Below are 25,387 nucleotides of genomic sequence, written 5' to 3'. Positions count from 1 at the left end.
GTAAAGAGGGCCGAAAAAACATTTTATTCCACATCGTAACATGAAAACAGTGTAAGGTGGAAAAACCAACACCAGAGTGTCTAGTGTACTGCAATTCATACCCCAACTTAAACAAGATCAATCTTTGTCTCTTATTTGTACTTCCATTTTTATTCCTGATGTTATTTCTTGGCAGGGATGACCGTCGCTCTCAATATGAGTTTCAAGTGGAGAGACAGTATTATGAAAATGTACGCACAACGGGAACCTACGCAGATGATCCTCGCCGCAAATACACGAGCAGAAGTCGTGAAGTCTATGCTGATTGGGATCCCTATCAAGGAGATTACTACGAAACGCAGTACTACGAAGACAACCGGGACTACCGGGAATATCGAAGCGATCCTTACGAGCAGGATATTCGTAAATACAGTTATTTGCAAAGAGAGCGTGAGAGAGAAAAGGAGCGTTTTGAGACTGATAGTGGACGAGATCATGGAAGGAGACCCATTGAGAGGAGTCAAAGCCCAACTCTTGGTGCCTCGCGTCATCCTGCAACACCCATAGCATCCCCTTCAATCTCCGAAAGGATACCAAGTGAATCGGACCGCCGTATATGTTGCCCTTCTTCTGAAAGAAGTGGTAGCTGCAGTTCCGTTTCCCCTCCCAGGTTTGGAAAACCTGAGAAGATGCGCAATGAAAGGTGGAATAAAACAAACAAATTAGAAAAGGGTGTTTGTGAAGCTGAAAGGGTTCATTTGGCTGAAAAGGAGAAGCGTGCTGGACGTAATGATCGCGGGGATAAAGATAGAAGTGACAGACAGCGACTTAAAAAGCTGAAAATATCTTCACCAACCATCCAAACATCTGATGCTGAACATGATCCTGACGGATATATTAGTCCAGAGTCTTTTCATCAAAGTGAAAATGGCAAAATCCTTGATGTCTCAAGTGAGGGTACGGTGGATCTACTCCCCTGTGTGGTGCAGTTAACACGTGTGAAAGATGATGAGGGAAAACCTATGAGTCATGAAAAACAAATGAAGGCTGGAAATGAGAGTCTAATATCACCTTCTGCTGATCAAAATAGTCCTACCTTCTGCACAGAGTCTTCTAAAGGAAATGGAAATTGGGCAAGAGATAAAAACATGCACCGTTTAACAGAAAATACTGAAAAAGATGTCAAAACAAAGTCCAAAAAACATGGCAAAGCTGAAATTGCTTTTGACAGTGGTGTTCCAATGGATTTGGAACGCTTGGCTGCTAGAAAAAAGCGCTTTGAGGACTTTGGCATAAAGGATCATACAAAGAGAATTAGTGAGGATGACTTTGGTAGATCTGTTCTTCATAAGTCTTGGAATAACAAGGACACTGATGTCCAAAAGGATGTGTTTCTTAAAAAGTCACAAAGAAGGGAACATAACAAGGATAAAGCTGCCCGGATATTTCCACCCAATAGCCCCAACATAGAGCATGACTTTGAAAAAGATTCCATAAGCCTTCCTCTTCAGTTGCTGTCCCAGCAAGCATTGCCAGTTGAATCTTCAGAGAAATTAGATTGCCCATTCCTCATTCCAAAATCATTGGCCTCAAAAACTGAAAACAACAGCTGTCTCAAAAATATTTCAATTGAAAGCAGCCTGGATTTCAATACAATAAAGGAACAGAGAAAGCTTTTGTGTGAAAAGGACCCAATTGGAAGAAACTCGAGAGACTCTGAAGATGAGGAACAGTCTGTGCACTACAGCAGGACGAATATCTTTTCAAAACACAAAACTGAACCAAGTCTGTGGTCTCAAGATAAGCTTTGCGATCTTAGCACAATTGAAAAGTGCGGTCGCACACCCCGAGATAAAATTCAAGACTTTGGAATTGATCATTCCTTACACTATATCATCAAACCAAACCGGGAAGTAATCAGTGATGACTTCTCTTTGTTTAAAATAAACAAAGTAGAAAACATAAACTCAAAAAGAGAGGAGAACATTTTAGCTTTTCAAAAGCTGAATGACGGTATTTTTTGCAATTTGAAGCACTCAAATCCCAATTCTTTAAAAAGTGAGGAGGAAACATCACCTTGTTCTACATCAGCCATAAACCTAGAAACAAAGCCATTTGTGGCAAAAGAACACTATCGGTCATTGAAAAGCGGTATAGCCCTGAAACAACGATGTTTCCAAACACTCGAAAGTGAGCAGCGCAAGTCATCATTTCATGGGTGCAATGAGGATCTCCTATACAATTTGCTCGGAAGAGTTCCCTCGGATTCTCCAAAAAAGGAGATACATTCCCAAAGTGAAAGTCGTGTTAAATGCCAAAGTCGAGATCTGGAACCCGGAGAAGTACAGTCTGATTCAGATGATGACGGAGAAATAAAACAGATAACTCACAAGCCCAGTAGTTCCCTTTCTTATATCCTTGGGGAACAAGATGAAAGGATGACAGATTTAAAACTTTGCGGCTCACTGGAAAAAAATAAATTCTACTCATTTGCACTAGACAAAACGATAACCCCGGATACAAAAGCACTTCTTGAAAGAGCCAAGACGCTTTACTCTTCCCGGGAAGACAACTGGTCTTTCCTTCCATCTCGCTTTTCAGCTGCGCACAGCTGCACAGATAAAAACAAGGTGGAACTAGCACCCCGACCAATTCCTCCTTGGTATATGAAGAAGAAGAAAATTCGTACAAACTCTTCAGAAAATATGCACTGCAAAAAAGAAGAGCTTAAGCCTCAGGACCAAGAACGCCAGGAATTGTTTGCCTCACGCTTCCTTCATAGCTCAATCTTCGAACAGGATTCTCGCCGCTTGCAGCACCTTGAACGCAGAGATCAACAATCTGAAATGGGAGTTAATGGAGATTTTGCTCACATAGGTGATCCTGAAACACAGACAGAATGTGAGGATGGTGATTTACCATCAGAACCCATTGTGCTATTCCACAGTCGTTTTCTGGAGCTCCAACAACAAAAAGATAAGGATGTTTTTCCACTTGAGTCTGAGATGGATTCTGTTTTGTTGGATATCAAACATGATTACAAGCCCGGTTGTGATGATGGGCTTTCTAATAAGAAAGTAACTACGCAATTAAAGGTTGTTGAAAGTTGGGTTCCCCCCGTTTCAACCATATCTGATAGCCCAACTGTTCCAAGTTTGAAAGAAATCTCACCACCTGAAACAAAAGAGAACTTGTTTTTGCGTATTGATAAAAATGTGACTCGTACACAAGAAGACATCGTAGAGATTGAGATGTCTCCCTCACCTCCTCCTTTGAACGAATTGAAACCTTTATCCCCTAAACTAGGTATAAGCCCTCCACGCTTACTTTTAGAGGCAGAAAAAGAAACGGAGGTCATTAAAGTAAATGAGACCAAAGCAGGAATTGGAGAGTGTTTGCCTTTAGAGCACAATCTTCCTACAGAAGAGCCTCCTACTCCCAAAAGTTCTGGGGTTAGTTTCAAACAAGATAATACGGAGCTTACGAACTCCAATTTTACAAACGTAAAAGATGAGCACAAGACACAGATTAAGACAAAACAATCTTTTGAAGAATCAAAGACACCAGAGCCACTCCATGAAATATGTATGCCAGAGCTACAGCTAGAAGTCAAACGAGTACCCAACCGAAGACAACCTAAAAACAAAAAAGCAAAACCGCATGCCATATCACGTGCATCAAAAGCTACTAAAAAAGCAAAAAATAAACTGGCTACGCGAAAGAGTGAACGTATTGATAGGGAGAAACTAAAAAGGGGCTCCTTTCAGCAATCGGAGGTGCATAACGGATCATCAGAGTGCAAAATCACAAAAAAGTCCCCAAGTCGCCCATCAAATCAGGAACAAAATGTTGAATCCGGTTTGGTTCATGGCAGAGCACGTCGAAGAAACGTCCGATCGGTCTATGCCACTGTATGTGAACAAGAGCAGTCCAAAAAAGAGACAGTGGAGACATCACGAACAATGCGAAAACGAGCAGCAGATAAAGAACTCGTTACGGAAAATATTCAAATTCCGTTAAGTGTTCCAAGACGAGGCCGCCCCCCAAAAAGAGGTGTCAAACGTTTTGACCATATATCGCCAGTAATACCGGATAAGGAGAAACAAGTTGAGTGTGAAATCTCAACCCCACCAGAAGATGTGAAATTGTCTGAGGGATTAAGCTCTCCTAGAAAGGAGCAGAAAACATCACTGGCTGAATCAGCACCACTAATCAAAATAGCAAGAAAAATTGACAAACACTATGAAGGTGCTACAGCTGTTTTGGAACTAACAGACCTAGCAAGTTGTAATGAATCAAAGCCTAAATCGAAAACTGTTTCTGAAAAGACGGACATCAACCTTCAAGACATGGCACCTGCATCGACTCGTGTTGAAAACTCAGACATAACTCTCCTCAAGAGCAAAGTTGGTGAAACACATATCCAAATAAAAAGACAAAGGTTCAAACGAAATGCCAAGCAGTTGACTCAAGACAAGGCCCACACCTTGAGAAATCTTGAAATCCGTGTAAGTGTCGATGATATAAAAGGTTTGCTTCGTTCTGAAAATGAGCCCAAATCTTTTCCAGGCACTATCACGAAAACCAAGAATGGAGTTAAGTCTGAAGAATCAATGCACATTTCTAAAAAAACAAAGTCTGAAGATCTCCAAAACATTCCCAAAAATTCAAAGAACCTTGATGTGAAACTCATCGAAGATGCTGGTTGTGAGCCAGCGCTTCCAGTGCAACCAGCTGCTGTTCTTCTCGCACATCAAAAGGAATTGGAGCAGGCCGTTGAAAACATAGCTAAGCTTACAGAGCAACCTCCTCGGCCATATAAAGAGCCGCCTTCCGGTCAAGTGCCCATAGTACCCGCTGCTGTGGCACAGCCGCAAACTGAAGTTGAAGAAGAAAAGCGAACTATTCCCTCAAATGAAACAGAGCTTGCAGCAGCTATTGATTCCATCACAGCTGAAGATTTGTGTGCAGATTCAGAAGGATTCACTACTGCGAGTCCTACCTTCACAGCCATCATTCCCACTTCGGAGTCGTCATCATCCGTCACCAGCAGTGAAAACTTGGAAAGTGAAACGGTCAACACGGCAATCAATACTATACCTGCTATGGACTTTGGCGACAGTGTTGCAATATCCAGCCCAAAGAGTCTCATATCCGAAATTAAGACTGTTAAAGATTCTGCAGTAACCAAAACACCCAAGAAAACAGCTAAAGGTAGACCCAAAAGCCAAAAGAAGTCTCGAAGTCGGAAATGTCCCATAAACAAGGATGATGAGGTAGTGGGTACAGAGCTGTCAACTTTCAAATTACCTGAGTCAATCCCAGAGGATCCTGAGATCATTAATTCCAAAGCTGCAGTCATTACAACTGGAGCCACTATCGCAGGGTCTGTGGTAACAGCCATAGCTACGTGTCGAAACGATGTAACAAATTCGACAACTTTGGGGACACCCAAAGAAGCGGAACAACCTGAAGTCGAACAGCCTGTACCTAAAGAATCCGCCTTCCATTCTGATTCAAGAGTCATCTTTGATTGCAAAAAACTTTCCCAAGCAGCAGAGTCATCTCCCTCTAGTCCTAATCGTACCCGTCCTCCGGTAGTTTCCCAATCAGGTATGCCTTTCTTACGACCTGCTAAACTTCAGCACAACTGGCCTCCAAGAACTAAAGAAGGTAATAGCTTTGTTAGCCCTCCGTGTCATGTAACAGTGTTAACTTCCACTGTACCGGCATTAACTTCACTCGGAACCTCTTCAATCAATCCTCCGTTGCCTCCTGACACTAAGGCTTCTGATCTCCATTCAAGTTCCAGTACTTTAAGAAAAATCCTGATGGAACCTAAATATGTTTCAGCATCAAACGAGAATTCTATTTCAACCACTGTAGTGATGACAGCTACATCAGAAAAGGAAATTGTCTCAGTCTCTATCAGTCGAAGGCGTGAAGAAGATAAAATGTCTTCTGTCCCTCTATCTATACATCACAAATGGAAACCACCAGCTGATTGTAGTAAGAACACCCAGCCTACAGTGATTTCCCCTCCAACTTCCGTAATTAGTCGTATCCCAATACCTTATGATACAGATGAGACACCAAGGATTTCCCTTAGCAATAGAACTACATGTCCTTTTTCGGTCAAACCTAAATTCAAAACAACTTCAAATGAAAATTACCGGTATGATGGACTTGACATTGTTGAAGACAAAAACAGATGTCACTCTGTTCCCGAGACTAAGTCTCACTCCATTCCTGGTCTCAGAGTAAATACATCTGAGGGTGTGGTTGTCCTGAGTTATTCAGGTCAAAAAACAGAAAGCCCTCACAGGATGAGAGCCAAAATAAGTCAAATTCCGCAAGCTGACATTGGTGACATTGAATTTCAACAAGTTATGCCGAAATCTCAGACAAAGCAAGACCCTGTAACTCATTTGTCTCTGATTCCCTGTGCTAAAATACCCCCTACTCCATCTACTTATGCACGCTCAGGGGTTGTCTTGACCAACCAGTCTTATAACTCTCAACCTGTTATTTCCAGCACCAAGCAGGATAACCGTGAAAGTGACGAGTCTGAGGTTTTATATCATAAAGCGTCACAGGAAAGTGTGGTTAAAATGTTTCAACAACCAATCTCTACTCCCCCAGTGTTAATGTACAACCAAGCTGTCATACAACAGCAGCACAGTAAGAGACCGGTAACGGGCATGCCACCCCAAAAATACGCCCAACAATCCAACTTCAAAACGATCAAGAGCCCCCACTGCCCTTCACTACCTGGTTCACGCAAGGTCTCCAGTCCTAGCACGCCAGCTGATCGCTCAAGCCTTCAACAAAAACAAGGCCCCCAGTCCTTACAAACGGAGGTTCTTTCCTCTTTACGTCTTGTCAAAGCACCTTGCAATTCGCCAGAGGGAACGCCTGTTGTCATGCCACATGGGTTGTCATCCAGGTCAAATTTCAACGCCAACGTTCATCAGCCACAATCAGAGCAGTCGTCTGTCATAATGCAACCTCACAGTGCCACCCAGTCAGTGACCCACAGAGCACGGATTAACACTTCACCGATGCCTGCAATCAGCTATGGAAGGCGAAGTAACTCGCTGTCCTCCCCTCTTTCGGAGCCGGTACATCATATAGGCATATCTCAGTCGATTGTCATCCAGCAGTCTCATTCAACTCCTCAGGGCTCTTTGTCAACTGGTAGCTGTATGAGCAGTGTGACAGAAGAACAATGTAGACCTTATAACCAACCTCTTGGCAGAGCTTCATTACCTCAGTTGCAATCTGACTTGGTGTTGCTTCACAATGATCGTGGAGGGCTCCATACAACTTTGACTCTGGACCAGTGCAGAGGCGTTCACCAAAGCTTGCTGGCCCATTCACAACTTGGAGAGCCGACCTCAGTTGAAACAAGGTTGTCGCATAACTCTGAGAATGGAGCAAATAGCATCTCTGTGAGGAAAAACGCAGAACTTTCAATGAAAGACTCTTTCAAAGAATTGGAAGGACGGTTGATCCATTCACCAAGCGGAGAAAGTAGAATCAGGGCAGTTACCAGTTCGAGTCCTGTAATGGTGTCCCCTCACTCTCACTGCATACAACTTTCTCATAGTGGAAATGTGGCCTCCTTTCCAGTCTACCCGGACCCGAGAAGCTTTGCTTCCCCGTTGACTGGACATACTTCATCTGGACGGGCTACATCTTCGCAGGTAAATGAAATGCTTGCATTGGTTCTGAATGGATAACATTCTTTGGGGGTCTACTGTACATACTAAAGTGTTGGTTTATGTTTTCCCCTTAGATTCCCCCAGAACCTGAACTGGGTCACCTCTGTCAAATGCCTCAGTCTCTCAAGCCCGGGAGTCCCCACCTTCGCCATTCTACCTCTTCTAACTTGTGTCGAATATCAAGGGAGGGAGTGTCACCCTCCTACCAGCCTCCTATCACCTCCCCACTGGGCCCGGATCACAAAGCAGATCCATCACTACATAAACGCTCTCCTGCTTTTGTGATGACAACTCTGCCTGCGGTACCCTCATCGAGTTCATTTCAGCCACGCGTTGACGCCAAGTCTGATCATTCCGGACACCAATCAATTGACACGGTGCATCTTTTGACGGTAGGAAATAAACGCTCGCTAAACATTGTTTGTTCAGATTTAATTTACAAGGTGAAAAGGGGGACAGAAAGTCAAGTCAAGTCACATTTATTTATACAGCCCTTAATCACAAAAATGTCTCAAAGGACTGCACAGGATTACAATTACACAATTGCACAATTACCTGATCTTAAACCAGCATACTTAAGTAATGTAATTTGACTTTAAAAACATAGAGATCCAGTGCTAACTTTGAGTCAAATGTTTAAAAAACCCTAGTGTGTATAACAAAGTTGTGATACAGTTCGGGCCCCCCGACAGATTTAATTCGGCCGGGAGATGAGGGTGAGAGAGGCTCAAGAGAAAAAAAGTCAAAATATGAGCTGCAGTTTTAAGTAAATCTAGGCGCCACTCCCAAAGCAACTGTAGATTGTTTTCCTCTTTATCTCTCTCTCTCTCTTTGTCACCCTTTTCATTGCTCTCCCTCTTTTTCGATGTATCTCTCTGTTTTTTCTCTTCCTCCCTTTATCTCTTATTTTCTCTTTCTCTCTCTATTGCTCTCTCTCTTTCATTCTCTCTGTCTCTCCCTCCATTTGTCTCTTTTTTCCTCTGTTTTCTCTTTCTATTTTTCATTCTTATTTCTTATTTCTCAATTTCTCTCACTCTTTTTCTTCTCTTTATTTACTCTTTCTCTCTTTCTCTCTGTCTGTGTCTTTCTCCCTCTCTCTTTCTCTCTTTTCCATCTCATCCTTTCTTTATCTTTTTCTATTTCTCTCTTTGTATTTCTTTATCTTTCTCACCTTTGTCCTTCTCACTTTCTCCTCTTTCTCCTTCTCTCTTTGTCCTTCTTATTTTTCTCATCTCTCTTTCTATTCCTTTATTCCTTTCTTTGTCTTTCTGTTTCTCTCTTCCTCCCTATCTCTCTCTCTCTCTCTCTGCCGTTCACTTCCCCCTCTCTCTTTTTATCTCTCTCTCTCTTCCTTTCTCTTTCTAATGGTGTAAAGGTATTTAATTTATTTAGAGAAACCACTGTTAATTCAAATAATGAGAAAAAACACATTTACTATCTCATAAACATGCTCTTTTCTATTTAAAAACTTGTAAGTTTAGTCTTTTGTAAATTATATTGCACAACTTGAGACAGCCTTTGAAAAAGCTAACATGTAAGGCCGCCATCTTGCTGCTATGGAAGCCCGAATGCAGATTTTACAAAGGTAGCTATTCAAGGTGGGTTACAGCCATTGACCTGCCAGAGCTAAGTTCTGCATCTGATGTCACTCAAACATGTTTATTTTCCCACTGTTTTCTTCTCTAGCAACTCATGTTAGCCAATTGGCTCACTGATAGCCGCTACCGTTATTATTAGCTGCCCCATGTAAATAAAGTTTGCTTCTTTCTTCAGTATCTATTATCAGGGTTGTATTTTGAGCAAAACAGCAGATGACTCAATTATTCTTTTAGGGTCTCCTACCTTCTTATACCACAAGAGGGCCCCAACCAGGGTTTGAACTGGTGTTATGCCGAGAAATGCATCCTTGCCGAGATTTGCATCCCCTCGCTACTAAAACCACTTTTACCTCGTTTTATCTCACTTTTCAGGAATGTAACGGCGAACATATAACAAAAACCACTTCGTCATGCATTTGTTGGGAATGTAATACAACTTAAACCATTCCGTCTTTGTATTTGTTGTGAATGTAATCGAACGGTAATGCACACCGTATATAAATCACTTTTGAGAACTGTGATGCACTATACCATAAAGCTTTTTATGCTGAAATAAGCTTTATCGTACAGTGCATAACAGTTTCAATACAAGCGATTTGAATAGAAAAAAACTAAATAAACATGTTACCTGCTCATAAGTAAGTAAGTTTGTATACGGCGTGCATTACCGTTCGATTACATTCACCACAAATACAAAGACGGAATGGTTTAAGTTGTATTACATTCCCAACTGCAAGACGAAGTGGTTTTGGTTATATGTTCGCCATTACATTCCCAAAAATTGATATAAAAGTGAGATAAAACGAGGTAAAAGTGGTTATAGTAGCTAGCGGATGCAAATCTCTGCAGGGATGCATTTCTCGGCATAACACTGGCACAGGTGTCCAATCACAACACAAAATTGCACCCTTTAAAAGTACATTTTGATCTGCAGACGATATCGGGTCATTTTCATTTTCCACCTTTGTTTTCCACCATCACCATTTTACAGTTGCATCCTGATTTATTAGCTTTGTTTTTTGACATGATTGTCAGCCATCCCGTTGCTAAAGGGACCCCCAAAAACCTATTTTCTTTCCTTTCTGTCTTTTCTTTTTTTATTGTTTTGTTGTTTCTTTGTTTCTTTTTACTTCTTTGTTTCTTTGTTTCATTATTTTCTTTTTCTCTCTATGTTATTTTCTTTCTTTCTTTTGATATTTTTTCTGTGTTTTCATCTGTTTTTTTCTTTTTTGGTTGCTTTGTTTATTTGGTTCTTTTTTTCTTTGTTTGTTTCTATGTTTCTTTCTTCCAATCTTTCTTATTTTGTTTTTTGTCTTTTTTTTCTTTGTTTGCTATCTTGCTGCCAAGGGTACTACCAAAAGGCAAAAAAAAGGTTTGGTCATTTGGAGTCTTCATAATTTGAATATTTCCTTGTGTTTTGTATGGCTATTTTTGGTTGCACTGAACAATATAGCTGATTCTAAAAGTCAAAACGGCACACAGCCACTTTAAAAGTTGTTTTAAAAACTTGAATATATTCTACTATTTCTGGTTCAAATTGTACAATTCTTTTCAGTCAATATATTTGCGATGTGGACATTGTTTCCTGATGAAATTAGGGTGGGACGGTGGCTGCTCAAGTTGACTGCCATAGATGGTGCACACATAAATGTAAACGTAAATGGTCTGCATTTATCACTGTCTTTTTTCAATCATGGCTACTCAGAAGAGTTGAATAAAATCCTGTTTCCTTCAGAAATATCCCATCATGTGGCAAGGCCTTTTGGCACTGAAGAACGAGCAAGCTGCTGTCCAGCTTCATTTTGTTTCTGGTAACACGTTATTGGCGCAGCGCTCACTACCGCCGCTAGAGGGCGGCCCTCTTCTTCGCATTGTGCAGAGGATGAGGCTAGAAGCATCTCAACTGGACAGTGTGGCAAGACGACTGACCGTAAGTACGAAACATTAAAAATGGGAGGATGCAAATTATATGGAAAAAAGTGATATGTTAATGGCAGGTGGAGAAGGATTATTGCTTGCTCCTGGCGCTGCCGTGCGGTCGAGACCAGGAAGACGTCCTGTGTCAGACGCAAGCCTTGAAAAGCTCTTTCATCACCTACCTGCAGGCCAAGCAGGCGGCTGGAATTATCAATGTGCCCAATCCCGGATCCAATCAGGTCTACTATGCATTTCATTTTCAACACTATCATTCCTAACCTCTAAAATTTAACATGCACATCGTATATGGAACTGAAAATGTTCCAAAAATGAAATGGAAATAAGGTAAAAACAAACTTCAGTGTTGGGCATTTTACTTTGAAAAAGTAATTCTTTATTGTTACTCACTTCTTCCTCCAGTAAATGAGTCAGTAACTGAATTACTCCATTGTAAAAGTAACTACAGAGGTACCTCTACTTCTGAATGTCTCTACATACTAAAGTTTTAGGTTAGGAATGACCTGAACGGGAACATACAGTCCCTGTTTACAAAGGCGTTTCAGAATACAAGGTCAAAACAGTACAATACGCGATGCTATTAGCCACTCCCAGAGTTTCCCAGACGTATACAAACTGACTTCTTGTCACGAACCAGGACAGGTACAGGAATGAGAACCCAATCGTGTAACGTTACTCACAATTTATTGGAAAGAGGAGGACTGCGCGCACATTCGATCCGGGGATCGATGGTCGCGGAAGTAGATCGAGATCAGAACTAAGGAGTGGTCAAAATCAAACAGATCGGGCCGAAAATAAAACAGTATCAAAACACAGGCAAATTCACAGGACTTGGCATATCACATAGAGTCTAGCAGGAGTTTCGCAGACGCTCTGACACCAGGCAACTCTCAAGACCGCGTTTAAGTAGTCCGGCAGCAATCTGTCAACGCGTTTCAGCTGGTGTCAGTGGGCGGGGCCAATTGGGCGCCGTGGCAACCGTGACAGAACCTGGCGCCACACGGCAGGGACCAATTGGGTGCCATGGCAACCATGATACTTCTGACTAAAGGCATGAAAACTTTTTCTTTGCATAAGTGATCAACACTTTTCATTTACTAGACAATCTTATCTCATTTTCATTAAGGTCATCCAAAGTTATTTGCAATAGTCTATAAAGTCTATAAAGAGCACCAAAAAAAACTGCCAGAAAGTTGACAGTGCGCCTTAAAGTCATGAAAATACAGCACTTCGCTTAAATTCTGTGTCTATCAAAACCAATTAAATGAAATAGTTTATAATAAACAAACATGTACAGGGCCGTGAATAAGTATTTGCAACCCTTCCTCAATTCTGTGGGGTTTTTTTTCAATTGGATTCGAAATTCAGACTTTGATTCGGCCACTCAAGAAGTTTTTTTTTTTGTTTTGTTTTCCCAAATCATTCGAGGTGGTCTTGCTGGTGTTTTTTGGATCATTGTCCTGTTGCATGGTCCCAAAATGCTAGAGTTTGAGGGCACAAATGAATAGCTGGACATTCTCCTTCAGGTTCTTTTGGTAAAAACCAGAATTCATTATTCCCTCCACCACAGCATGTTGTCCAGAGGCAGAAAAGCAGCCCCAAACTATCACACTGCCACCACCATGCTTTACTGTTAGCATCATGTTCATTTTGTCAAATGCTGTGCCATTTTTCCGCCGGATGTAACAGAGTGCACTCTTTCCAAAAAGTTACATTTTTGACTCATCAGTCCACAGAATGTCTCTTTAAAAGTCTTGAGGATAATCAAGATGCTTTTTTTTGCAAATTCAAGACCAGTCTTTGTGTACTTGCGTGACAACAGTGGTTTTCGCATGGGACCTCCCTTAGATGCAAATTATGGCCATTGTCTTTCTTATAGTGGAGTCATTAACACTAACCTTAACTGAAGCTAGCAAGGCCTGCAGTTCCTTAGATGTCTTTTGCGGTTCTTCTGTAACCTCTGCGATAAGCAGTCATCGCACTCTTGGAGTAATCTTAGTTGGTCGACCACTTCTAGGAAGGTTTGCCACTCAATTTCCCCTCTAAGTTTGCACGGATCTGAGCATTTAACCAAACTCTGTGAGCCTCTCTCAGAATAACGGTGAGAAACATCAATCTCAAGTATGCCAACCAAATCATTAGCAAACATGTCTAAAACCTGGCATCCAATCTAGTTACATTTTGCCAAGTTTCCGGCAATGCTTAATTATTTGTTCACATTGTAATGAATTGACTAATGTAGCATTGGAAAGGTTGTACGGCCCACAAACGTCAGTTGTTTTTACAACAACTTTTACTGACATTTTGTCATGGACACTGATGCGGGGCACCTGAGTCTGCTCCGTTGGCGCCAACAGCCGTGGACGCTTTATTGGCTGCTTCCTCTTTTTTTCAAACCCCCGCTCTCCTGTCAACGTTTTTCGGATCGTTTGTGAACCTACACTACACGTTAGGAAAACTTTTGTGACTCCTGACTCTATCCTGCCCTGTTCTCCGTCTGATTCCTGTTGCTGACCTCTTTTCCGGATCTGTTTATGTTTTTGCTACCCAGCCCCGGCTATCGACCTTTTTTTTTTTTTTTATCGCTGTCGACAACTACCTTCGCTCGACACGCAAGTGCCACTTCCGCGTTCCAGCTATCTGCTACCCGTGACGATCATCGGATCGTGGATGCAAGTCTTTTCCTCATTCTAAATAAAGCTGAGTAAAATGAACGCAATTGGGTCCCGTCTCTGTTCCTGGTTCGTGACACATTTCCATTTTTCCAAGTGTTTTTGTTACATAATACTAACGTTTTTTAGGATTCAGTTAGTCTGTTGCACAATACAGAACTGTATTTAATCACTTTTTTTCTGTACCTTTTGTTCTTTTTTCCCTGCTTTTTTATACTTTTTCTTTTTAATTTTCCCCTTTTTTCTTTTTTTTCCTCATTTTGTCCCCTCTTGCCTAGCTCTTTACTTTTTTTCTGCCTTTTTTTCTTCTTTTTGTTTTCTATTTTTCATTTTTTCATTTTGTTTTTGTTCTTCTTACTTTACCTTATTTTTTGATTTTTCCTGTTTTTTAAATTGTTCTCTATCTTTTCCACTTTTCCCTGTTTTTTCCTCCTTTTGCTTCCTTTTCTTAGCTTTTTATTTTTTTCATTTTGGTATTTTTTTTCTTTATCCTCCCCCATTCTATGTCTTTTTGTGCATAATGTTACATAATAATTGTTAATATATAGATTAAAGCAACAAAACAATCTGATGATCTTACTTTTTACATAGGGCCAGATAGGTTTAGATATTATCTTATACAGTACCTTGATGAATGGAAAAAAAACTGCATTTTGTATTTCCTTGGGTTGTTTCTGTGTGATATTCAAATTGGTTTAATGATTTGAAACCTTTGTGAGTGATAAATATGCAAAAACAAAGAAATCAGGCAAAAACGTTTCACGGCACTGTAACATATCCATGTTTATAAATGTGGATATGAAAACATCCTTCGTTTTTAATGAATGAATTTGTGTGTGTTTTAGCCGGCCTTCGTGGTGCAGATTTTCCCCCCGTGCGACTTCTCTGAGTGCCATCTTTCTCGCCTGGCCCCGGACCTTCTTAACAGCATCTCGGCTATCTCGCCTCACCTCATGATCGTCATTGCCTCTGTTTAATTGACATTTTCTGAGCTTTTTATTATACCCTTGTCCAAAACAAAGCCAACACCAGCTGTTTTTTCTAAACTGAATTGCCGAATATTTTTTATATGGATCTCAAGCAAGCATTTAATAACATGTTTTTTCTCTCCCTTTTTCAGTTAACATCACCAAGTCCTTAATCACTCATTGGCGTGCAGTACCCTTCAAGTACACAAGGTTTTTGGCTTGCAGTACTTTTCAAGTACACAACCTTTTTGGCGTGCAGTACTTTTTAAGTACAGAACATTTTTAACGTGCAGTACTTTGAGAGAACACGACCCTTTTGGTGTCCAGTACTTTAAAAGTACACATTCTTAAGAGCAACTTTGCTCACATTTGTCAGTGTTGCTGTCTTTCAAACCTCTTTTTTGAAATGTTTTTGTTCTACCATCAAAATGATTGTGATTTTTTTTTTTAAAAAGAGATGCGGGGAGTCATTGCACTATGTATAAGAGAAAACAATGTGAAGTCTGTACAGATTTGAGTGTAAAATGGATCCATAGGACGTTCTGAGAATCCTTATAGTCTGCTGCTTTTTTGCTCCAAATTGAGAGTTGTACAGTTTACAGTCCACTTTGTTTGCGGCCTCTTTTTGCCAAATATTGTGTAAATACGATGAATACGTTTTAGACTGATGCAATGTGGAGAGACCAAGTGATTTTACAGTGGGGCAAATCAGTATTTAATCGATCACTAATTGTGCAAGTTCTCCCACTTAAAAATATTAGAAAGGCCTGTAATGGTCAACATGGGTAAAGCTCAATCATGAGAGACAAAATGTGCAAAAAATACATAGAAAATCACATTGTTGCAATATTAAAAAGTTTATTTGCAAATCATGATGGAAAATAAGTATTTGGTCAATATCAAAAGTTCATCTTCATACTTTGTTATGTACCCTTTGTTGGCATTACCATTTTCTGTAACTCTTCACAAGCTTTTCACACACTGTTTCTGGTATTTTGGCCTTTTCCTCTGTGTGGATCTCCACCAGAGCAGTGATGTTTTGGACCTTTAACTCCCTCCACAGATTTTTTTATGGGTTAAGATCTGGAGACTGACTTGGCAAATCGAGGACCTTGAAATACTTCTTACAAAACCCCTCCTTTGTTGCCCTGGCTGTGTGTTTGGTATCTTTGTAATGCTAGAAGGCCCAGCCATATCCCATCATAAATGCCCTTGCTGATGGAAGGAGATTTTAATTTAAAATCTCTCGATACATGGCCCCATTCATTCTTTCCTTTTCACAAATCAGACGTCCTGGACCCTTTGCACATAAAAAACCCCAAAGCATGATGTTTGCACTCCCATGCTTCACAGTGGGCTGCAGTGAATGGTGACCTTTGCATGCAATTCAGTATTTCATACGATCAATACCAGTACTTTCTCCTCAAAACACGGGAACCTGAGTCTCGACTAAAAAGTTCTATTTTGGTTTCATTTGACCATTACACATTCTCCCAGTCCTCATCTGGATAATTCAAATGCTCTTTGCGAACCGCAGACGGGCCATGGTTGTGCAGGGGCCCACGTCTGTCAGTACAGTATTTGAGTCCCTGGCAGCACTTTGTTTTAATGATAGTAGCCTTTGTTATTGTGGTTGCAGCTCTCTGCTAGTCTTTTACTAGGTCGCTCTGTGTGGTTCTGGGAGTTTTGCTCACTGTTCTTGTTGTCATTTTGACACCACGGGGTGAGATCTTGCATGGTGCCCCAGATCAAGGGAGATTATCAGTAGTCTTTTATATCTTCCATTTTGTAGTGATTGCTCCCACAGTTAAATTAATTAACTCCAATCGTTTTACCTATTGCAGATTCAGTTTTTCCAGCCTAGTGCAGTTCTACAATTTGGTCTCTAACGTCCTTCGGTCTGGTGTCTTTTATACAGATGAGTTAAAAAAGGTGCCATTAAAACAGGTGGAGCTCTGTTATAAAGTTAAACTTTGTTAGACCACTTCGAGAGCCAGAAATCTGGCTTGTTTGTCGGTGCCCAGATACTTATTTCCGACTCTTAATTTGGAAAAAAATATTTAAAAATCAAACTATTAGATTTTCTGTTTTTTCCACTTTTTGGCTCTCATGGTTGAGGTTTACCCATGTTGACAATTACAGGCCTCTAATCTTTTCAAGTAGGCGAACTTGCTTTTTAGTGGTTGATTAAATACTTGTTGGCCCTTCCGATTGATTTGTTTCTATTGTTATCGCTGACTACATTTTCATGCAGCGCCATTTTGATTAAAGAGGAAATATTGGCTTTCTGGTGCAATCCACATGAATGGTTGTCATGCCTAGAGACAAATGAATAAGCCTTTATACATGGCCTTTACTATTCAACTTGTGACATCAAAATTTAAATTATTTGACCACTAGACTGCTAAAAATCACAAGGAAAAATACAAATTACAAAGACTGGAAAGTGTTTTATTTTACCACTCTGAGGCGCTAAATAATACACTGCCCCTTTTAAAAAAGGATGATTCTTGTCACTCAACGAATTATCGTGCTTGTTTTATGCTCCAATGCTGTGTTCTAGTGTGTTTACAATATTTTCTCCTATGTTGCAACCAAAAGCAGAGACTTTCACGATATATAGATAGATATAACAGTGAGATCTACTCAACTATGATATATCTTGCCCCTATCTGTTTTTTTTTTCCTTTTTTCATTTCATTTATTTTTTTTGTGTACATTTTCTTTTGTTTCCCAACTTTTTCTTTTTCTTACTCGTTTTCTTCCTTCCCTTATCCTTTCTTCTTTTTTTCTTGCCTTTTTCATTCCTCTTATTTTTTCTTTTTTGCCCCCCTTTTCTTTTTTCCATTCTTGTTCCTTTTCCTGTTTAATTATTTGTTTCTTTTTCTTTCTTTCTTATCCATTTTTGTTTCTCTTTTTCTTTTATTTATTTTTTCATTTGGCTTTATTCATTTATTCTCTAATTTCTTTGTTTCTTTTCCTGTGTTCTTTGCTTTTTTCTTCTTCTTTTTTCTCATTTCTTCTTTTTTTATCCGTTTTCTTTCCTCTGTTTGATCCAATTTGAGTTGTTTTCGTCTCGTTTTGGTTATTTTCTCGTTTTTCCTTATCATTTTCTCTTTCTTTTTTCCTTCTCTGCTTTTTTCTCTCTTTTACCTTTTTATATTTCTCTTACTCTTTTTTCTTTCTTCATTTCTTTGTTTTTTTTCTACCTTTTATTTCTCTTTCTTTGCTGGAGAATAATTTGAAGAAGAATAATGCGGTTTGGTCACTTTGATTTTTCGTAGTTGTTATTCCTCATTGTGCTTTCTAGCACTATTTTTCAGTTGCTCGACACAATACAATACATATGTAGTGGTCAAATAAGGAACAGCGCCCCTTTAATCTGATTAGTGTTTGTGTTAAATGGAATACTGGCAAGATTCCCTTTCCATTCAGATTTCCTCCTGCATGTAGTCGATGTCTTTTTTCCCATTAAACAAAGGTGTTTTATCAACCCCAATTTTTTTTTTCATTTTTGTGCCAAAGTTATTTAAGTAAAAAAATAGATTAAAAAAAATGATCATCTATTTTAATATATAACTTTCAATTTTCATTAATTTCTCAGAAGAATGTTAGGAGTTGTTTTTGTTTGGGTTCCGGACTGTGGAGTGGACCCATTTGCAACGAATGTGACTTGAAGTCGCCATTTTACCGCTATTGGATGTGTTGTTATCGTCGCTTTGTCTCTTCCCGATCCCAGCTGTAAATACTAGGGATTGACCGATAAGGGTTTTTCATGGCCAATACCGATACTGATTATTAGGATTGATATATTTATAGCTGATATTCATATGCTGTAAAAGCCAGAAAATGGTGTAAGACATTTTAATAATGCAAAAAGACACAAGGAATTCTTTTTATAAAATCATATCAAACTTTAATAGCTCTCTGAAACATTTTACAGTAAATAAATTAGAATGTCAATACAACTAACATGACTAGACTTTAACTTAAACCAAAAACTAACAGTGCAGGAAATAAAAACGGGCTTGTTACTGTTTTAGAGCCAGATTGACAAACTAATGTTATGGTAACAACTAATCACTTGGCCTTCCTATTTAGCTTGCTTTTTATGTTGTCTCTCAATGACACACACTTGATTGACCAACTTATATTATGATAAAAGTTGATATATCAGTTTCCCTCTGAATGTGCTTCCTTTAAACAAGTTTGTTACACTTTTGACGGTATTTCTTAATTACACACACGCTTTTTTACCATGGATTTAAAAAAATCTTTATACTATGAGCGGTCTTGAATCACTTGTTGGGACAAGCTAGCAAAGTTGCCGCTCTAACGTTCATCTTTCTGCATCAGTGGCTCACACACAAAGACTGGGGGAGAAAACACCCAGTCACTCATATCCAATCAGAAGGCGTGGGGTGGGAAGTGAGGCTGGTGTAGGAGTAGGAGCGAGGGAGAGGGATTCTCTGCTGCATCTGAGCCTAAATAATCGGCCCATCGACTAAATCAAAATGCCGATATCCGTCAAATTCCCCAATATCGGTGCCGATAGTCAGCCTGCCCAATAATCGGTCGAACTCTAGTAAACACTTCCATGTGGCTTCCCGCACGTATTTCTGCGTCTCGTTATCGTCTTGAAGAAAAAAACGGAGTTGTCTGAAACCGATGCTGAAAGTAAATGGCCGCTCGTCTTTTTCCGACGGCCGCGAGAATAATTCATTCATTATTATTTTAAAGGCACTTCTCATGTTTTGATAAAAAAAAAAGGGGGGGGGGGGGGGGCGGTGATGGACTATAAAGCTGTCTTAATTTGAGTGTATTTTTCTGCTCCTCCATGAGGACATTTTTAACTGTAAAGTAATTTGGTTGTTTAACTTCTGAAGATCATTAAATGGTCCTTGACTCTAAAAGTTGTTGATTTTTTTGTTGTCATTCTCAAGTGGTTTTACGAGAGGACCCTGCAGCCTACCCTAATTGCAAGCCATGACCCAAAACAAGATAAAAAAAAAAGGAGATCATTGTCATCTTGCTACTACGGTCACAAAAACCTGTCTTTTTTATAGTTTTTTTATTTTATTTATTCTTCCTTTTTTAATTTATTTTTCGTTTTCTCACTTATTCCTTTATGGGTTTTACTCTAGTTTCTTTCTTTTTTTCCTTATTTCTCTTTTTTGCCTCCCTCTTATTTTCCTTTTTTTTTCCCTTTTCTTTATTTCACAATTTTTTCTTATTGGTTCTCTTTTTCCCCCTTCACCTTATTTCCATTCTCTTTTACTCTTATTTTTCTCTTTTTAATTTTTTTCTATCTCTTTAATTTGGGTGTTTTTTGTATTTTCTTCATTTTTCTTTTTCTATTTTTTCCTTTCTTGTTTTTAAGTCCTCTTTCTTTATCATTCTCCTTTTTTTGTTTTCCCCCTCTCTCTTATTTCATTTTTTTCTTCCTATATTTCACCATGAAAAGCCAGGAAAAAAAAAAGAAAAACAATAATTATGCTTTTTGGTTATTTTTGAGTCTCCGAAGATGTTAAATTATGTGCTTTTGAACACTAGTTTTTTGTTGCATTTCGCAATAAAATAATATCCAGTGGTAAAATTGCAGACACTCTCAACTATTCCTCGCTGTGTCTGCATTTGACCACAAATGTGGAATAGCGGGTGCTGAGAACCACTGCACTAGTGAATCTGAAAGCTACTTTTTGTGACTGATTAGCGCAAAGGCACCAGTTATGCAACTCTAGAATAAAAGTTTAGCAAAATATTACTATGTTAGCACCACTGAGAATATTTGGTTTATTCGAAATTGTGCAATCTTGATTTACATATTTGTATATAACAGAGCTCGGAGAATGAAGTAAAAGTCATTTGCTATGCACTTCAGAAAGCTATTTTCTCTTTATAGTAACTCTTTTATCTTGTTTTTCTTCATGTTTTTTATAATGGTAAATGGTGTGCATTTATATAGTGCTTTTCAAGTCTATGAAGACCTCCCAAAGCGCTTTACAGTGTGCTTCACACTTACCCATTTATACACATATTTATCCATCCATCCAGTATGTGCAGCGCTTATCCTCAGTGGGATCACGGGAGCGCTGGAGTCCACCCCAGCTGTGCTCGGGCAGAGTGCAGGGCACATCATGAATTGGTTGCCAGCCAGTCACATGGCACACAGAGACAGACAACTCTTGCTGATTCACACCAAGGGACAAATAAGATTCCCATGACATGCACGTTTTTCGAATGTGGGCATGCATGCACCAGGAAACACGCAAACTTCGCACAGGAAAGCCGGTGGCTGGATTTAAACCCATGACCTCAGATCTGTGCCGCAGATGCGCTAACCACTCAGCTGCCATGCCGCCTTGTATGTGTATATATATATATATATATATATATATATATATATGTATATGTAACCGCGATGTACGTGTCCCACCAAAGATCCACATTCACGCTGGACTGGATGATGAGGTTTTCTATTATTACAGTTTCTGCAAATGGATGAGTCACAACATTAGCTTTTCTGCTGGCTTTGATCTCTTTGATCTCATTGCAGTTCTCTCTGGTAAGACTGCCACCAAAGCATATCAAAGAGCTTTCTTCACTTTACATAAAATACATTTTAGAATATCACAATACATTTTTACATCTTTACATTTTAACAAGATACTTTTAACAAGAGATCGTATAGTGGATTTTTAACGTTTACAATGGATTCAACATATTTTTCTTTTCGTCTGAATTTTAACCACATCATCCTTTCTTAATGTATATGAAATAAAAACAATAATGAGTATAAAAACCGGTACAAGTTACCTGCAAATGGATGAGACACAACATTAGCTTTTCTGCTGGCTTTGATCTCTTTGATCTCAAGTAAAACAGAAACAAAACAAAAATAAACCTAAACAGCTTGACAATATCAATCACATTACTGTGCATGTTGAGAGATTTGTCAGCTGGGGTTATAATGTTTAAAATTAACGTCTTTTGTGGAGCACCAAAAGATGTGTCTTACCAATACAATATCAAATGTTAAAATAATTTGGTTCTACTTAACGGTTGACTCGCACGGTGTTTGATTTTTAGAAAACATTTTCAGCTTTAAGTTTGAAGCCTAAAATGTTATTGGGAAGGGCGGGGGATGGCAATAGTTTTGCTAGGTACCGTATGTAGCAAAATATTTATTAAAGTATTCGCTTGCGATACGATTTAGTGTAAATTTACTCACATTAGGAGTTCCACAAATCGAATATTCTTGTTCAGACCCTCAATAGCCTTCATATCCTCTTCAGAAATGCAGAAGTCAAAGATCTGTTTGGACATTGCAGTGCAGGATTTCATTGTATTCAAATTTACAAATATTTCTTTCCAAGTATAAAACAAACCTGAAAGTTTTCTTTTATACGAGATGAGCTGAAGCTCTTTGGAATGACAACGACACCCCTCTGCACATTAAACCTGAGGGCTAGCTGAGCTGGTGTCTTGTGATACTTTTTACCCAGTGACACCAGAAGCTCATCCTCCAACATTGGCGGGCAGGTTAAGTTGACCCTGTCGGAAAATTGAACATTCAACATCCAAAACATATTTTGAGACTCTGATTGTATCGGGGCGTTCTGCAATACCAGGATGCATCTCTGGATGTCCCCAATGGGCTGTATCCCACAATGGTAATTTCTTGCTGCCTGCAATACTCCAGCAATTTGGGTTGAGTGTAATAGGGATGGCATTCAACCTAAAAAAGTTTTACCTCTGTGAGTCTTTTCTGTTGTATTAACACAGCACAATTAATCTGGCAACTTCTGCAACTTGTTTTGGCAATTATCTAACTCACATAATCACATACTCAAAATCAAAGCCCAGCCCCAGGGGCTACATCAGGGGCCTTCTATAGCTCCTGATATTATCTTGATTACTTATTGTATCATACATCAGGGATGATGTACATATTTTTTTCACAGTACAATAATTTTCTTTGAATAAAGTGTTGTTGTAGGTAAATAGACATTAGTATTTAATTTTATTGCATTTAGATCCATATTTTTAAAAACATTTCGGTTAAGTGTATGATAGAATTATTTTATTGTCATTGTTATCCTTTGAAGTCAATTTGTCCTACTTTTGCTAAAATACCATTGGCTACTCATTGAATCTGAATAACACTGTCGTTTTTATTTAATATTCATGCAATGGGGATTTTTATATACAGAAAATTTCTCAAATGTGCACGATGGAAATTATGTATTACTGATAGAGGTATATGGAAATTCTGCTTCATACATTCTGTCATATTGTTGTTATATAAATGCAAATTTCGAACACGTCATTTCAAATGAAGGGGCATTAACGTCTTGGCCTCTACTAACATGCACCTGTGAAGTATTTCGCAATCCAAGCTTGGTTTATTATTATTTTGCATATCAAGTCATATTAATTTGTATAACCCTTAATAAATACTTGATGTTGATGCTGTCATTTCTGTATTTCACTGCTCGAAACAGTTATACTATTGCATACGAGTAATTAAGCATTTTAGGAGGAGATCAAGGTTCTGACAGACAAGCTGAAAGAGGGTGTCGCCATATGCAGGCAATACACAAAGAGGTAAGTATTAGTTTCAGGAGCGAGCAGCAGCAAGTCAACTGCAGGAGAGAGAGTGGGAAAGGTGAGATGGCACAACATTCATTTGGACAGGTAACTTAAAATTAGTTTTATCTGGTTATATCAGTATCAGAAATATTTTATTAACACTCCACTTATTGAAACATGAATATTTTGTTTGTTTGTTTGTACATGATTCAATTGTTTGTTTGTTTGTAAATGATTCAAATTGAATCTTTTCTTCCGGCGCCGTCACGAATGGCAGCCACTCCAGCAGCTCCCGTGTTATTTTCGATTGTTCTCGATTGTTCTCAGCTCAGGGATGCTGCTGGAAATGTGAATTTCCCTTCGGGGATGAACAAAGTATCTATCTATCTATCTATCTATCTATCTATCTATTGAGTGGGGTATGGACATGCATGTTTTGGAATGTGGAAGGAAACCACGCAAGCACGGGGAGAACATGCAAACTCCACACAGGAGGTTCGATCTCATGACCTCAGAACTGTGTCTCACAAGCGTTAACCACTGCGCTGCTGTGCTGCGGCAGAGCACATTTCCCATATCAATATAAATATACCACATAAAATTGACCTCCTGTCATGATCGCTAACTCTGGTCACCTGGAGCAATCAATTGGGCGCCTTTTGATTGGCTGACGCTTCGTTCTTTAGCGCGCTGCGCCCAGACATCTTCGTCAGAGTATAACGATTGTAACTCTGTGTGACTCTTTTGATTGCCCGTTTCGTCTAGAACTCTGTTTACCTGTTTCTGCCTGCCTCCGACCCGACCTGCTTCCGTCCCACCCTACGATTTTCTCTCCAGCCCCGGTAAACTCGACCTGCTTGACTTACGCCCTCCGATTGGCCACCCGATCCGAAGCCTTCTTTCCGGCTCCGCTGTTGACGGCTGACAGCCATCTCGTCTCCCGCAAGCCCTGATCGCTTCCCTAAATAAATAACTGAAACGAATGCTCTGGGGTTTCCTGGTCTGTTCTGGTCTCCTGACAGAATACTCTGACCAGAATAAATCCCGCTTTTGTTCCTTAGCCTCCTGACAACTACGAAAGCCAGAACCAGCAGCGCATTCCCTCTGCCGAATGTGCAGTTCGGCAAGTCGCTTCCGATGTGGCCAGCCTGGCTCAGCAAGTGAGCCAGCAACGGCTTGAGTTGGATCTGTTACATCAGGATTGGTCCAATCTCTCGCAAATAATGATCCGACAAGCCACTTCATCGGTGCCCAACACCGACAGTGCCCATTCGGGTTCCGGGTGGCGAATTCCAGCCCCGCTCTCTTCCGGTTCATTCGGCGCCGGATTCGCAGAGCCACAAGTGGGCGCTCCAGAGAAGTTTGGTGGAGATCCCGCTCAGATCCGCCCATTCATAGTAAATTGTAGGTTGATATTTGATCTCCAGCCCCGCAATTTTGCTACTGAAGCAGCTAAGGTGGCGTTCGTCATTAATCACCTCACGGGAAGAGCTCGTCTTTGGGGAACGGCCGCCTACGAGAGAGGTGCTCCGGCACGCACTGCATTCAACCTTCTGGCCCAAGAGATGACGAAGGTATTTGATTCGGGTTCCTCGTCGGCCGATTCCTCCCGTTCACTACTGAACATTCGCCAGGGAAGACTCACAATAGCCGATTATGCAATTGACTTTCGTACACTCGCGGCACAAAGCCAATGTAATGAAGAGGCGTTGGTCGATGCTTTTTTGCATAGTTTGGCAGACTATCTCAAAGACGAATTAGTGTCACACGCTTCCCCGGGTACGTTAGATGAGGCGATTGAATTAACCGCCCGGATTGACCACCGGGTTCAGGCTAGATGACGGGAGCAGGGAGGTCCTAATTGAGTCATTACCCGCCCGACTTCAGAAGAGGGTAACGTACCGAATCCCCGGGTCCCG

General features: G+C 40.0%; 1 protein-coding gene across 1 annotated transcript in view; it reads left to right on the top strand.

The window, feature by feature from the left end:
* spen (spen family transcriptional repressor) overlaps positions 1–23,354 on the top strand; it is a 65,923-nt gene extending 42,569 nt beyond the window's left edge. Inside the window, exons 13-17 of the mRNA XM_088333011.1 lie at positions 176–7,685; positions 7,778–8,095; positions 11,037–11,231; positions 11,299–11,457; positions 14,754–23,354. Coding sequence (XP_088189137.1) covers positions 176–7,685; positions 7,778–8,095; positions 11,037–11,231; positions 11,299–11,457; positions 14,754–14,885 — 8,314 coding nt within the window. The 3' untranslated portion in view covers positions 14,886–23,354. The remainder of the gene's footprint in view (positions 1–175; positions 7,686–7,777; positions 8,096–11,036; positions 11,232–11,298; positions 11,458–14,753) is intronic.
* The last annotated feature ends 2,033 nt before the right edge of the window (positions 23,355–25,387 follow it).

The sequence above is a fragment of the Urocampus carinirostris genome, chromosome 3, assembly GCF_059441175.1.
Source record: "Urocampus carinirostris isolate Australia breed hairy pipefish chromosome 3, RoL_Ucar_1.0, whole genome shotgun sequence".
NCBI classification, from domain to species: Eukaryota; Metazoa; Chordata; class Actinopteri; order Syngnathiformes; family Syngnathidae; genus Urocampus; species Urocampus carinirostris.
The sequence above is the reverse complement of the archived record's forward strand: the minus strand, read 5'-3'. Positions and strand labels throughout refer to the sequence as shown.